The sequence below is a fragment of the Tenrec ecaudatus genome, chromosome 12 (assembly GCF_050624435.1).
Source record: "Tenrec ecaudatus isolate mTenEca1 chromosome 12, mTenEca1.hap1, whole genome shotgun sequence".
Lineage (NCBI taxonomy): Eukaryota > Metazoa > Chordata > Mammalia > Afrosoricida > Tenrecidae > Tenrec > Tenrec ecaudatus.
This window is the reverse complement of record NC_134541.1, coordinates 37,371,093-37,385,150: the sequence shown is the minus strand read 5'-3', so window position 1 is coordinate 37,385,150 and position 14,058 is coordinate 37,371,093. Positions and strand designations below refer to the sequence as shown.

General features: G+C 43.3%; 1 protein-coding gene across 1 annotated transcript in view; it reads left to right on the top strand.

The window, feature by feature from the left end:
• FERMT1 (FERM domain containing kindlin 1) overlaps nt 1-13,103 on the top strand; it is a 43,507-nt gene extending 30,404 nt beyond the window's left edge. Inside the window, exons 12-14 of the mRNA XM_075527827.1 lie at nt 685-809; nt 11,164-11,305; nt 12,930-13,103. Coding sequence (XP_075383942.1) covers nt 685-809; nt 11,164-11,305; nt 12,930-13,103 — 441 coding nt within the window. The remainder of the gene's footprint in view (nt 1-684; nt 810-11,163; nt 11,306-12,929) is intronic.
• The last annotated feature ends 955 nt before the right edge of the window (nt 13,104-14,058 follow it).

The following is a 14,058-nucleotide window of genomic DNA, read 5'->3' as shown; positions in this document are numbered from 1 at the left end:
GTTAATTTTGGTGCCTGAGCTATGAACTGTACGTGGGTATGTTCTTGGATTGAATTTAATTAAGAATGAAACTGTATGCTCTCCACAAATTAAAGCTCAATTGTAGGTTTATCCTAAGAGTGAGTTAGGAGTCTCTAGGTAGACTCAGTTACTAACAGAAAGGTTAGCAGTTCAGACCCACTCAGAGGTGCCTCATAAGAAACTCCTGGAAACCTGCTTCCTAAAGGTCACAGCCATAAAATCTTCAGAGCCTAGTTCTACTCTGAAACGTATGGGGTACCCATAAGGTGGACGTACCTGGACAGCGCCTGGTCAGAGGGGGTTGCTGGTTGAACTGTGTGACTATGTGGCCAGTAGGTAACACAGACACAATGATTAGAGTAGAAGCATTGCCCTTGGGCAGTTCTAGAGAGAGTAGCTCCAGGCATTTCCATTTCCATCTGCCTGCTACAAGGAAGGCACTTATGTGCTGGCTGGGCTTGCTTCTGCCCCCAACCCACCCCCATGTCCATGTCTTACAGAAAAAGAATGAAAGCATAAGAGTGAATTTATTTGAGGAGTTGCACTTAGAATTTGCTTCTTCTTTTTTTTTTTTTTTTAATTCATTGGGGATCTAGACCTAATGGGGTATTTAGCGAGTAGTCGATGCAAACTGAGGAGAGTGTGATGTCTGCTTTTGCTTAGCTGGCGGCCCGGATCCTAGAAGCCCACCAGAATGTGGCCCAGATGCCCTTGGTTGAAGCCAAACTGCGGTTCATCCAGGCTTGGCAGTCTCTACCTGAATTTGGGCTCACCTACTACCTTGTCAGGTAATTGTGATGTTAGCTTGCTTCTCACATTCCATTAGATGTTCAGTGTTTTGCCTAGAGATCACTTTATTCTCACTCAGTTTAAAGCACAATCTTCTTTTCTCAGACTACTGCTCTTATTAGGTGCCAGGAAGTTGGTTCCAATTCTTAGCAACTCTGTGTACAGCAGAGCAAAACACTGCCTGGTCCTCACAATTCTTATGTGTGAGCCTATTGTTGAATCTACTGTGTTGATCCATCTCACGGAGAATCTTCCTCTTTTTTTGGCCCCCTACTTTACCAGGCTTGATGTCCTTTTCCAGAGACTTGTCTCTCCTGACAATGTGTCCAAAGTACATGAGACAAAGTCTCACCATCCTTGCTTCTAAGGAACTTTCTGGCTGTAGTTGCTCCAAGACAGGTCTTTTTGTTTTTCTGGAAGTTCGGGTATAGTCAATATTCTTTGCCAAGAGCATGGTACAAATACATGCCAAGAGCATGGTGCAAATTCACAAATCTTTTTCTGGTCTTCCCTATTTACTGTCTGGCTTTCACATGCATATGTGGCGATTAAAAATACAATAGCTTGGATCAGGCACAAAACAAGTGTTTGCTTTCTAACACTTTAAAGACATCTGTTGCAGCAGATTTGCCCAGTGCAATGTGTTGTTTGATTTCTAGACATTCCATGAATGTGGCTTACGGATCCAAGTAAAATGAAATCTTTGACATCTTCTTTCTCTTCCCCATGTATCATGATGTTGTCTATCAGTCCAGTTGTGAGGGATTTTGTTTTCTTTACACAGAGTGGCAATCCATATGTCAAAAACAGTTATTTGCAATGAAGAAGTTATTGGTCTTGCAAAATTCTTTCAGGTGATAGAATTCTGCCCTGTTTTGTTTGTATCACCAAGCTATGTTTGCCGACTACTGACCCTTCCTTAGAATGCTAACCTTTCACAGAGGCCTGGAGACTTCTGGTGGCTCATAACACATTTCCCTTCCCTCTGGTCAAAGTACTAATTAATACCCCTGAAAGTTGGATAAGTGTGAGAGGGCAATTTTTATATATATTTTTTAAAGATTTGGCTCGTTTAGGATAACTACATGTGCAATGCCAATTTTATGAAATCTCTCACTCTGTGTCCTTTCGCCCTCCACCACTGCCACCACTGCCCCTGTTAGTGTTCACATACTGTATTTCAGGGTAACTTCACAGAAGTTTAAGGTTTCCAAACAAGGAGGTCTCAGTACATCCTGTGCCATCTTTTTATGTAGACTCTTCTGCTAGAGAACCAAATCCCATGGGTCTGAATAGTCCTTGGTCTTCAGGGCTCTCATGTGTCCCTTGTAGTGCCCTCACCTTCTGCTTTATAGACGAGAAAGCTCAGAGGAAAAGACTCTGCCATCAAGCAACTCTGACTCACGCCAACCTAACAGGACAGAGTGGACCTGCCCCCGTGGGTTTCCAAGACTGTGACTCCTTATGGGAGTAGAAAGCCCCTTATTTCTCCTCTAGATGAGAATACTAAAATACAGAAAACAGCTGACATGCCTCGTCCAAGTTCACCTCCATGCCAGGGACACAGAACCCAGTGTCCTCATCAATATCTCCACTGATAGCTCCACCCAACCAGATAAAACAAATGACTCCCCAACATATCTCCACACGCATGCCTACAAATTGAGTTATATCCTTAATTCAATAAGAAATATCCACATTTAAGGGAAATTCCCTTAATCCTGCATGAAAACAAGTACCTTCCTGCTCTCAGTTTGCAACTCAGGGGTTGGAAGATGTATTTCCTTTAAAGACTTCACTCTTTTCGTAAATGTACAGTTTTCATTTCTTGTCTGCCCTCTTTCCAGACACCAAGCTTCTCTTTCCCATCTAGCAGGAAAGTCTATCCTGATTCTTCTATTCAATACAGAAAATGCTCATTTAATATCCATCCCAGTGCTTGTCTCAGAGAAGTCGCTCCTGCTTCCATCCCCACAATGGAAGAGAGAGGTCAGAGTTGTGCTGGACATCTGCTCGATCACATGTATGTGTACGTGAACAGGCTGTAACTCTATAATCAGCCTGTTGTTGTTAGGTGCCATCGAGTCAGTTCCAACCTCTAGTGACCCCTGTACACATGGAACAAAACACTGCCCAGGCCTGTGCGGCCACACAGTTGTTCTTATCCTTGAGCCCGTGACTGCAGCCACTGTGTGAATCCCTCCCACGGAGGGCCTTCCTCTTTTTCGATGCCCAGTACATTGAAAAGATCATGGGTTCTTGCACCAATCAGGTCGAGCTCCCTGTCCCACTCCAGCCAGTCACTAGCTTTCTGACTTTGTCATTTTAATTAATCCCACATCCCCCTGGGTTGTTGTCCCCTTTCTCTGCCCCTCTGTGCACACAAATTCTTTTTCATTAAATACTTTTATTGGGGGCTCTTACATCTCTTATCACTATCCATACATTCATCCATTGTATCAAGCACATTTGTACATATGCTGCCATCATTTTCAAAGCATTGTCTTTCTACTTTAGGTCTTGGTATCGGCTCCTCATTTTCCTCCTTCCCTCCCCTGTTCTCCCTCCCTCATGAACCCTTGATAAGTTATAGATTATTATTTTCATATCTTACATCGTCCTCTGTCACTCTTCACTCATTTTTCTGTTGTTTGACCCCTGGGAGGAGGTTATATATTGATCTTTGTGATCGATTCTCCCTTTCTACCCCCACCTTTCCCTTATCCTCCTGATACCTCTATTCTCATTATTGGTTCTGAGGAGTTTATGTATCCTTGATTCCCTGTGTTGTGGGCTCTTATGTGTCGCAGTGTACATGTTCTGGTCTAGTCTGATTTGCAAGGTAGAATTGAGGTCATGATAGTAGGGGGAGGAAGCATTAAAGAACAAGAGAAAAGTTGTATGTTTCACCAGTGCTATACTGCACCCTGACTGGCTCCACACTTCCTTGTGACCCTTCTGTAAGAGGGTGTCCAATTTTCTACAGATAGGCTTTGAGTCTCCATTCCATACCCCTCCCTCCCATTCATATTGGTATGACTTTGTTCTGGGTCTTAGATACCTGATACCTGATCCCATTAATGCCTCATGATCACACAGGCTGGTATGCTACTTCCATGTGGACTTTGTTGCTTCTCAGCTAGTTGGTCTCTTGTTTATCTTCAAGCCTTTAAGACCCCAAATGCTATATCTTTTGATAGCCGGGCACCATCAGTTTTCTTCACCATATTCACTTATGCACCTGCTTTGTTTTCAGCAATCATGTTGGGAAGGTAAGCACCACAGAATGCCAGATTGTTTGAAGGAAATGTTCTTGTGTTGAGGGAGTACTTGAGTAGATGCCCAATGTCCATCTGCTAACTTAATTCTTAATATATAGACATAAGTAAATAGATCTATTTCCCTATAATTATATATATTTACATATATACATGCCTGTATTTAGACCTCTATAAATGTCAAAGAACATTTCGTTGTCCTTTGACCTAGTTCTTTCCTCTATTTCCTTTTACTTTCCTCTTGTCCCTCTATCATGTTCAGCCTTCATTCAGGTTTAGTAATTCCTTACTGTTACATTGCACTAGATTAACCCAACTAGGCATCCTATTCCCTTCTCTCCATTAATTTTAGTTCACTTGTTGGTCTCTTGTCCCTGGGTTGGTTGACAATGCCCCCCTTCCTTTCTCCCACCTCTCCTTCTCCTGTGTCCTCCCAGAACTGTCGGTCCCATTGTTTTGGTCTCTGCATTGTTTATCCCACCTATCTTATCTCGATAGACATGCAGAGACATTAATAAGCATAAAAAAACAAGGAAAGCCAAACAAAATAACAAAGGAAGACAAAACCAACAAAATAACAACAAAAAGAAAGCCAATGACAAAAATGGAAAAGCCTATAAGTAGTTCCAGGTCTGTTTTATGACCTTTAGGAGTGTTTTCTAGTCACGTCTGATGGGGTGCTGCACTCTGTCCCCAAACTCTATTTTTGGTATTCCCCAGGGATCTCATCGCTTTGCTCCTCTTGCTACTCAGTTGCATGCCAATAGTGTTTCTCCCAAGAGTGATGGGGTGAGATCGGGCACAATTCCCACAGTGTGTCTCCAGTGTTGTCCCCTCTAGTGCTTCTAGTGCTATGGTTCAGTGATGGACATTGTGTCTCATGATGGGGCCAGCCCTATGGTCCTCTCTATGCATTGTCTGCTCTGAGCAGGAATATCATCCTCAGGTCTTGGTGGGCCAGGTTGTGTTCCCCTCCCTCTCCATCCCTCTTCATTTCTCCTCTGTGCTCTAATCAGATGTGCCCCTCTCGTCAAGCTGTAGCTTCAGTGCTGTCCTCTGAAGTGCATTCTTCTGGGAGGGGTTGGTCCACATAGTTGGGATTGGGGCCGGCCCTGTAAACCTCTCTATTGATTCCTTGGTACATGCCAGTAGATTGTATTCACGTCTTGGTGCACTGGGTTGAAGCCTGATCTCTCTCTCTCTCTCTCTCTCTCTCTCTCTCTCTCTCTCTCTCTCTCTCTCTCTCTCTCTCTCTCCCCCCCCCTGTGGAGATATAATAATACCCATCCCTTGGGTGGGTTAGTGCCCTGCTCCCCCACTACCCATGTCTTTTTTCTCTCTCTCTCTTTCTTTCCTCTCCTATTTGGTTGGCTGCCATATGTACCTCTGGATTGGTTTGGGCCCCTGCCATAGTACCTGGACCTCACCCCAGGAGTGTATAGTAGATTTGCCCCTATGCCCCATTTTTTAAGCTTACCTCAGTGGACTCATGTTGTACTTGCCCTTTTGTACGTGGCTTACTTCACTTAGCATAATTTACTCCAGTTCTTCCCAGGTGGTAATGTACTTCATGCATTTGTTGCTGCTTTTTAGGGATGTGTAGTACTCCATTGTATGTATGTAACACAGCTTTTTGATCCATACCTCTATTGATGGAAACTTGGGTTGTTTCCAACTCCTTGCAATTGTGAACTGTGCCGAGATGAACATTGGAGCACAGATGTCTGGCCATGGTCTGTTTCTTGCCTCTTCTGGTTATATGTCCGGTAGGGGGGTTGCTGGGTCATATGGTAGCTCAATCACCATCTGTTTTAGATATCGCCAAATCTATTTCCATAATAGCTGTACAAAATTACAGGTCCGCCAGCAGTAAACAAAAGTTCCTATCTCACCACAGTCCCTCCAACACTTGTTACTTTCTGATTTTTTGAATTGGCCTCTCTTTGAGGGTGTTAGGTGGTATCTCATAGTTGTTTTAATATGCATTTCTCTTATGGCTAATGATCAGAAACATTTTCTCATGTTTATTGGACATTCAGATTTCTGCTCTTGTGAAACTTCTGTTCAAATTCTTTGCCCACCTGCTTAGTGAGCAATTCGGTTTTTCTTATTGTACGCTTGTAAAGTATTGTAGATTTTAGTAATCAGGACTTTGTCTGATGTGTCATTGCTAAAGATATTTTCCCAGTCTGAGCTCTCGTATTACCCTCTGGCTGAGTTCATTCAATGTACATGGGTGTTTTATGTTCAGTATATCCCACTTGTCAATTTGCTATTCCTCTGTAATTGTATCTTTCCCTCTTTCTGGTGGCCTATGTATTCCCTGTGCCAAGGTTCTCAGGTTTGTCCCTATTCCCTCATTAATGGCCCTAATTGTTTGGGGTTTTACCTCAAGATCTGTGATCCACCTTGAGTTTATTTTGGGGCATGGAGTAAAGTAAGGGTCTTGCTTCATTTTTCTGCAGGTAGATATCCATTTTTTTCTAGCACCACTTATTGAAGAGGGCATCTGCTTTCCACTTGATATTTTGGGGCCCTTATTAAAAACCCCTTATTTCTGGGGTTTCATCTCTTTTCCATTTGGTTTGAATATCTGTCCTTATACTAGTACCACACTGTTTTGACCACTGTGGCTGTATAATAGATGCTAAAGTCAGGTAGAGCAAGCCATCCCACTTTGTCCTTCTTCTTGAGAAATTCTTTGATAATTCTGGGCTTCTTCCCTCTCCATATGAAGTTGGTAATCAGTTTTTCCAGTTCTTTGAAGAAGGATGATGGTATTCATATTGGGATAGGATTAAACTTATATAGTGCCTTCGGCAGAACTGACATCTTTACTATATTGTCTTCTAATCCATGAGCATGGGAGATTCTTTCATTTGTTGAGGTCACTCTTGGTTTCTTGTGAGTGTTCTAAAGTTTTCTTTGCACAAACTTTTTTCCCTAGATATTTCCATTTGTGCTTGGCTATTTAATCACCTCTTCCATGATCTTGTCAGATGTGTAAAGCAGTCTGATAGACTTCTGTTTATTGATCTTGCATCCTTCCACTCTGCCATATTGCTCTATCATTTCCAACCTTCCACTTGTGTCTAACTGGTGTTCTTTCAGCCTCCTGAATGGTTGCCTGATTTTAATTTATTAAGTTGGGCAAGTTTTCCTCTAAGAATTTCCTCACTCTTTTAGCTTTTGACTTCTTTGTTATGTCTTATTCCAGTAGTCCGATTATTCTAGTCTTGTTCCACTGCATAGCATCAGACATGGCTCTCAGGTTTTCTTCAGCTTTTATGATTGTCTTATTTGACTGTCTTTCCCATTTGTTGAGGTCTTCCTTGTTTTCCTCTAGGTCAGGGGTGTCAAAGTCAATGAAAACACGGATCATTTGTTGCAACAGGCGAGATTCATGTGGGCCATATCACATTTACAAAATGTGCTAAATTTATATTTTGAAGTGAGGATTCAGGAATATGGATAGGATAATTAAAACACTATGTAATTGCTTTTATTTAAACATTTATTTTATGTCTTTATAAAACTGAAATTATTCTTTTTTACCCAAAACTTGTCAGTGCTTTCCTCCTCCTGTTTTTCCAATATCATTAAGGCAGATAGATGTCTAACAGTTAATCTTGATCTGTATGCCATTTTATTTAATTTCATGGACAAAAATAGTTGCTGACACATGACTTCCCTCTAAAAATGTTAACTAGCGCTGCTGCTAGGTATGATTCATAACAACACAGCCCAGAGTGCTCTTTCTAACCTTTTCCCTATTGGAATTTGTTTACATTACATGACTCTGAGAGTGGCAGACATTTTGCTTCCAAACATCGCCGGAACTGAATCAGTGTGTTTATACACATCCACAGGCCCCCAGGAAAGGCACTGGGCAATGTGTATACTCATCTTAAGTTGTTAAAGAGTTAATGAGGGAATTGTGTGTATGGTATTGCCTCAATCTCCCCTAAGCACTATTTTCTTCATAATAATTTTTTCTATTTTCATTTGATTTCAGAGCATTGTGGGCCATAAAAAATTACCTCTGCTCTAGGTTACAATTCTCTGCCTCCTCAAGTCTGTTGCAGCTTGTTAATTTGCTACCGGATTTTGTTATTTCATCCTGTAGGTCTTGTATTTCCTTTTGGTATGTGGCCTTTATCTCTGCTATCAGTTCATCTTTTTTCTGTATTGCATCCCTCATATCCTGTATGACTCCAAGCAGCATTCTGAAAACTTCTTTTTGTGGCAGGTCAATGTCTGCTTCTTCTATGCAGCGTTAGGTTCATGACTTCTTCCAGCATTGTCTGTTTCTCCTGCCTTTTCATTGAGGCTGTTGGGGCTGGTTGCTGTTTACATGTTGCTTTAGAGGGTTCCCAGTGCCATCTTCCAGAGAGTCAAAGACCACTGGCTTCTCTCTTTGGGAGACGTGCAGAGTGCTCCATCGAACTGCCTACAGCTAGCTGCACTGGGGGGTCAGGCTCCCACTCTATCTTCCTGTGGTTTGCTCTCTGACCCTAGCCAACCAGCATTCCGGTATTGGTGTGTGGGTTGCATAGTCCTCTCACAGGATGCTGCTCAGTTGATTGTGGGCCCACAAGGATAGTGCTTCACTGGCTGATCTCCCAGGAAGTCATGGTAGCATGGGCCACAGGGCTTGGAGCACCACGGATGTTGTGTGGCAGTTCCCACTCCAACAGGAGTGCTGCGAAGGGTGGGTGGGTGTACCCACCTCTGTGTAGAGCACCATGGATGTCAGGTGGAATTACCCTAGTCAGAGAGATTGCCATAGAGGTTGGGCAATGTTCCTGCAGCAGCGTGGAGCACCACAAAGGGCTGTCAGGAGTTCCCCAAGTCACTTGTAGGGCCTTGGAGTGTAGGCAGGAGTTCCAGCCATTTGGAGAGATCCTCCAACCATTTGGGCTGCAGTAGACGGTGGGCGTGATTTCCCCAGCTGCGTACACACAACTTCTTGAAAGAAATGCATGTACCCACTGTCTCCAATCCCTTTCTTGCATTCTTTCTTGGACACAAGCCAATCAGAATTTCTTCCCTACTGCTCTCCCATAACTTCCATTGTCAGGGTCTCCCACGGCCTCCACTCTGCTGCTGAATTCCACAGTCAGTTCTCCATCCTTAGCAACATCTGCCATACCGAATCACCGCCTCTCTGTCTTCCCAACCTCTTAGTAAGTAGAATGAGTGCATGTACCTCAGTCCTTAAATCACTCCTTTTCTCAATCTGTATACCCCCTCTTGGGGATCAACCTTTTTTAAAAAATTAACTTCATTTATGTGCTTATTATTTTTAGATAGATAGATAAATCTTGAGTCCAAAAGTGTCTCTGGAACTTCAGACTCATAAATCTGTCTATTTAAGATCTTCCCTTGGATGCCAAATAAATCTCTCAACAGCATATCCCAAACTCTGACCTTTCCTCTTAAACTTCCTGCTCCTGGATCCTTTCACATCCCAGTCAATGGCAATTCCTTTTAGATCATAGGTTCCCAACTTATTGTGCCTACCTCCTCCTTTTTAGAAAACTACTCAGTACCCTCTTGGAAATTAAAAACTTTTGTACTATAGCCCATATCCAGAATAAAGCATAGCTGTCTGCTTTTACAACCCCACTTCCCTCTCGTATCATTCCTGAGCATCCCAGGGTCCAGTATTGCACACTTTAGGAAACACTGTCCTAGATGCTTAGGTTAATTTCCTTGGGGTCATCCTTGCCTCCTCTAGTTACCTTATAGCTCATGTCCTACCCATCAGCAGATCCTACTGGCTCTACCTTCAGAATATACCCAGCATCGACCCACTTCTCACCATCTCCATCACCACCGCTGTAGTCCAGACTAGCATCATATCTCACCTAAATCTCTGTTAGAGTGATGCTCCATGGGCTCCCTGCTTCCATGTTGCCACCTCGACTTTTCAATTTAGCAGACAGAGTGACCCCATCAACATATAAGCCAGATTATGATGCACCTCTGCTCAAAACCATCCAACGAGTTTTTCTGTTCCCCAGAAGAAAAGCCAAATACTGAAATAGCCTACAAGACCTTAGCCTTCTAATCTATGTTCCTCTCTTTTCCTTCACCATGTCCAGTCACACTCCTTTTGCAGGTCCTTGAGCATGCAAAAATGTACTCTGGCCTTTCCTTCTACCTAGAATGCTCTTTACCTTGATATTCATGTGGCTCAATCTCTCTCACCACAAACCTTGACCCAAAGTCACCTTCTCAGTGTAAGGCCTTCCCATGTCTTCTTTGTTTTTAATTACAACAACTTCTTCACCAGTATTCTTTCTCTGCTGCATTTTTCTTCATGTCCCTTTGTGGCATACACATCTCTCGCCCTTACTAGGTTACAAAGAATGAAGTCAAGAATATTCTCACTGTAGTTCACTGATATATCATGCCTACACCAGGGTATGGCACACAATTAGTACAAATTTTGATTAAAACTTATTTGATTTTCTCTTGATTTTGTTCCCTTCTGGTGTCAGTTTTACCTAAAGAGTATTTTCAGTGGAGCGCTAATCCTCTCCCTTTTTCCTAATCACACAGTAAAAATAGCCTCCTATAAAAAGTGAGTATCTCCTTAACCCAGTTTAAATTTGTCCTAGTTTTTAATATTTCCTACTTTCTTTTTAATTGAGGTTTTTCTCTGGTTTGTTTTATTTATTTTTTGCTGATACTTTTGTAAGTTTTCCAGTATATAAAATTGAGAATAGGTAAATCTGGAGAAAGAGTAACTGGATTAATAACTAATTGTGGGCATGGGAGCGGAGGCTGGAGGGAGACGGGGAACTAATGAGTACAGGAAGGCAAAGCATGTTGTAGACCTGATTACAGTGACGCTCACACAGCTATTTTTAATATGACTGACCATTGCAGTATATGATATGTAAATTATGTGTCAATAAAACTATCAAAAATAAAAGTTAACCCCTCCTTACTCATTTTTCTGAGATACTTTACCAAAATGTTAGTATTATCTTTAGGAGATTGCATGTGAATGAACATCATATTGCAAGAAACTGTTGTTAATTAATTAATATTGTTATCGTTCCAGATTTAGAGGAAGCAAGAAGGATGACATTCTGGGTGTTTCGTACAATAGGTTGATTAGAATTGATGCAGCCACTGGGATTCCAATCACAACATGGAGGTTCGCAAATATGAAACAGTGGAATGTAAATTGGGAGATTCGTCAGGTAAAGTGAAAGATTTTTTGATACTCAGCATTAAGCATGGAAACTATTCGCTCAGAATTACAGATTATTCTGGTTTTTAAAGAGTAACCGTATGTTTAGAATGAACACATGTGGTGCCTGGTACAATAGTCACACACAGTTCTAGGACCCATTGCACTGAGTGAATCTGCCACACAGATCTCTTTAGAGTTTTGAAAAGCAAGGAACTTACTTTAAGGTGCACTAAGCCATGGTATATTCAGTCACCTCATATGCATGTGACAGTTGGACATTGAATAAAAGAGACCAAAAGAGAATTGATGCATTTAAATTATGGTGCTGGCCAAGAATGTTGAAAGTACTGTTTCTTAGGGTTTCCAAAAGGAAATCATTTTAGGAGCCAACAGTCTTATCATTCTCCTGCAGGACAGCTGGTGGTTTCCAACCACCAGCCTTGCAGTTAGCAGCCCAGTACTTACCCCACTCTGCCACCAGGGCTCTTGAGTTCAGATACTCTCAATCTCTAAGCCTATATTAAAGCCTCCCATTGTCTTCCATCCCACAAACCAAATTCAGGCCAGGCATGTATCATGGAAAAGTTGAGGTGAAATAGTCATCATGCATGGACACAGTGGCTGCAACTGTGGGCTCAAGCATGCAAACAACTGTGAATTGGCACGGGACCAGGCAATGTTTCCTTCTGTTGTGCTATGAGTCAGCGGCACCTAACAACAACTCTGACATTGGGAACCTGGCCTTACTGATTTTTAAAGCTCCACTTGTGATTCGAAAGGTTAAACATCATAGCTTGGAACCAGTGAAGTCTCTGCTTCTTTAAAAGATTATGATTTTCGGCTGGGATGCAGTGAGGGGCATGGCTGTAGGAAAATGCAGCTGGGCCGTTAATTCTTGCAGAATCCACAAAGCACCCTGCTCCTCAGCACAAGAACTGATTTGGGGATGTTCTTATAGTTAAATGACAGAGAGAAAAGGAGAGGTTGAAAATAATGAGGGTAATTCAGAATGTTCATAAGTTCATGGAAAAATGGACTTAAATGATGAGATTTGGCCACAGAGTTCTTAAAGTCCCCATGGTGGTGTTGTAGTTACTTGTTGGACTATGATCCGCATGGTCAGCAGTTCAAAAGCACCTGCAGCTCCAAGGGAGAAAGATTGGGCTTTCTACTCCTGTAAACAGTTAGTCTCAGAAACCCCGAGGGGTGAAAACCTCACTGCCATCGAGTCCATGCTAAAACATAGTCACACTCCCCGTCTGAGTTTCCGAGACTGTACATGTTTACAGTAGTAGAAAGTCCAGTCTTTTCTCCCACACAGCTGCTGGTGGTTTCAAACTGCCAACCGTGAGGATCACAGCCCAACTCGTAATCACTACACCACCAGGGCTCGCTTGTGAGCATAGACTGTTTAACCAAGTTTGTGGCAAGGTTACCCCACAAGATGGCACAATTAGAACAGAGATGTTTTCCATCAGTATCTCATGAAGTACTTTCATGAAGCACAGGATTCCCTTCTCTCCTTCCTCCCTTCTTTATCTTGTCTGCCCAGGGGCCACATCTGACCATGCAGCTTCTTTCTCAACATTTCGTGTCAGAATATGTAACCTTGACCTTCTTCTTTCTTCCAGGTGGCTATTGAGTTTGACCAAAATGTCTCCATTGCGTTCACCTGCCTGAGTGCAGATTGCAAGGTCGTGCACGAGTACATCGGGGGCTACATCTTTCTGTCCACCCGCTCCAAGGACCAGAACGAAACGCTTGATGAGGACCTGTTCCACAAGCTGACTGGTGGTCAGGAATGAAGCCAGGAAGGCCTGCTTGTGAGACCTGCACTGCTGCGAGAAAAGGCTGCTCCTGCCCAGGTGCAGCGACTCTAAGCTCAGAGACAATACATAGTCATTGCGGGGCTCTAGTCCCTCCCTCAATTGAAACACACCGTGTCGCTCATCCCTTCCCTTACTTCACTTGGTGCTACAAGTGATGGGAGGGGCGTCGGTAGCCTTTTCTGTAAGTGGGTAGCAGGAGAGACCACAGGTATTCTAACATTGCTTTCAGGACCAGCGTTGCGGCACAATTTTGTAGCGTGCAAAACTGGTGGTGTGTACGGCTCGAAGTCGCCTGGGAGCTCACACTTCATTACTAAGTCAGTGGAGAAGCCCGAAAGAGGTAAAAAACACGAGTAGCAAGTACACATCCTATTCCACAAACTCAGCCGTGAAATTCACTTCTTTTAAGCGAGTTTCCTATAGCTCCTGACTTGTCAAAATGGCGAGGGAAGTGGTCCCCACACACAGCTGTAGGAGGGGTGAGAGGGGACGTGATTACCTGGCAGCTGTTGTCATCCCGGGATCAGAGCAGCAGGCTTCAGGGTCAACTGTGGCAGTGTCCACAGGGACCTCTGCCAAGGTGACCTCTAGCCAGTTTGGGCTTGGCCATCTGCCTTCTCGGGTTACCGCTCCCCCCACAAGCTCTATTCCATTCCTGATGTTCTCCGCCACTTCCACGTCCAACTTGAGGATCGAGTGACACAGGGCACAGTGGAAGCCATTCTTAAACACGGCCCTGTGTCTCACCTACTAATCTGGAAGATGGGCGGGTTTTCCCTGTTCATAAACCCACCGCCCAGCACTGGAGATTCCAGTAAGTCTTGATCTGAGGTTGAGGAAAGATGCGCAGGACATGGGGCTGGCCCATTCTCACATTCAAGGTCTGACAGCTTCTTCACGGAGGACTCTTGGGCCAGCTCAGGTGGTGGGA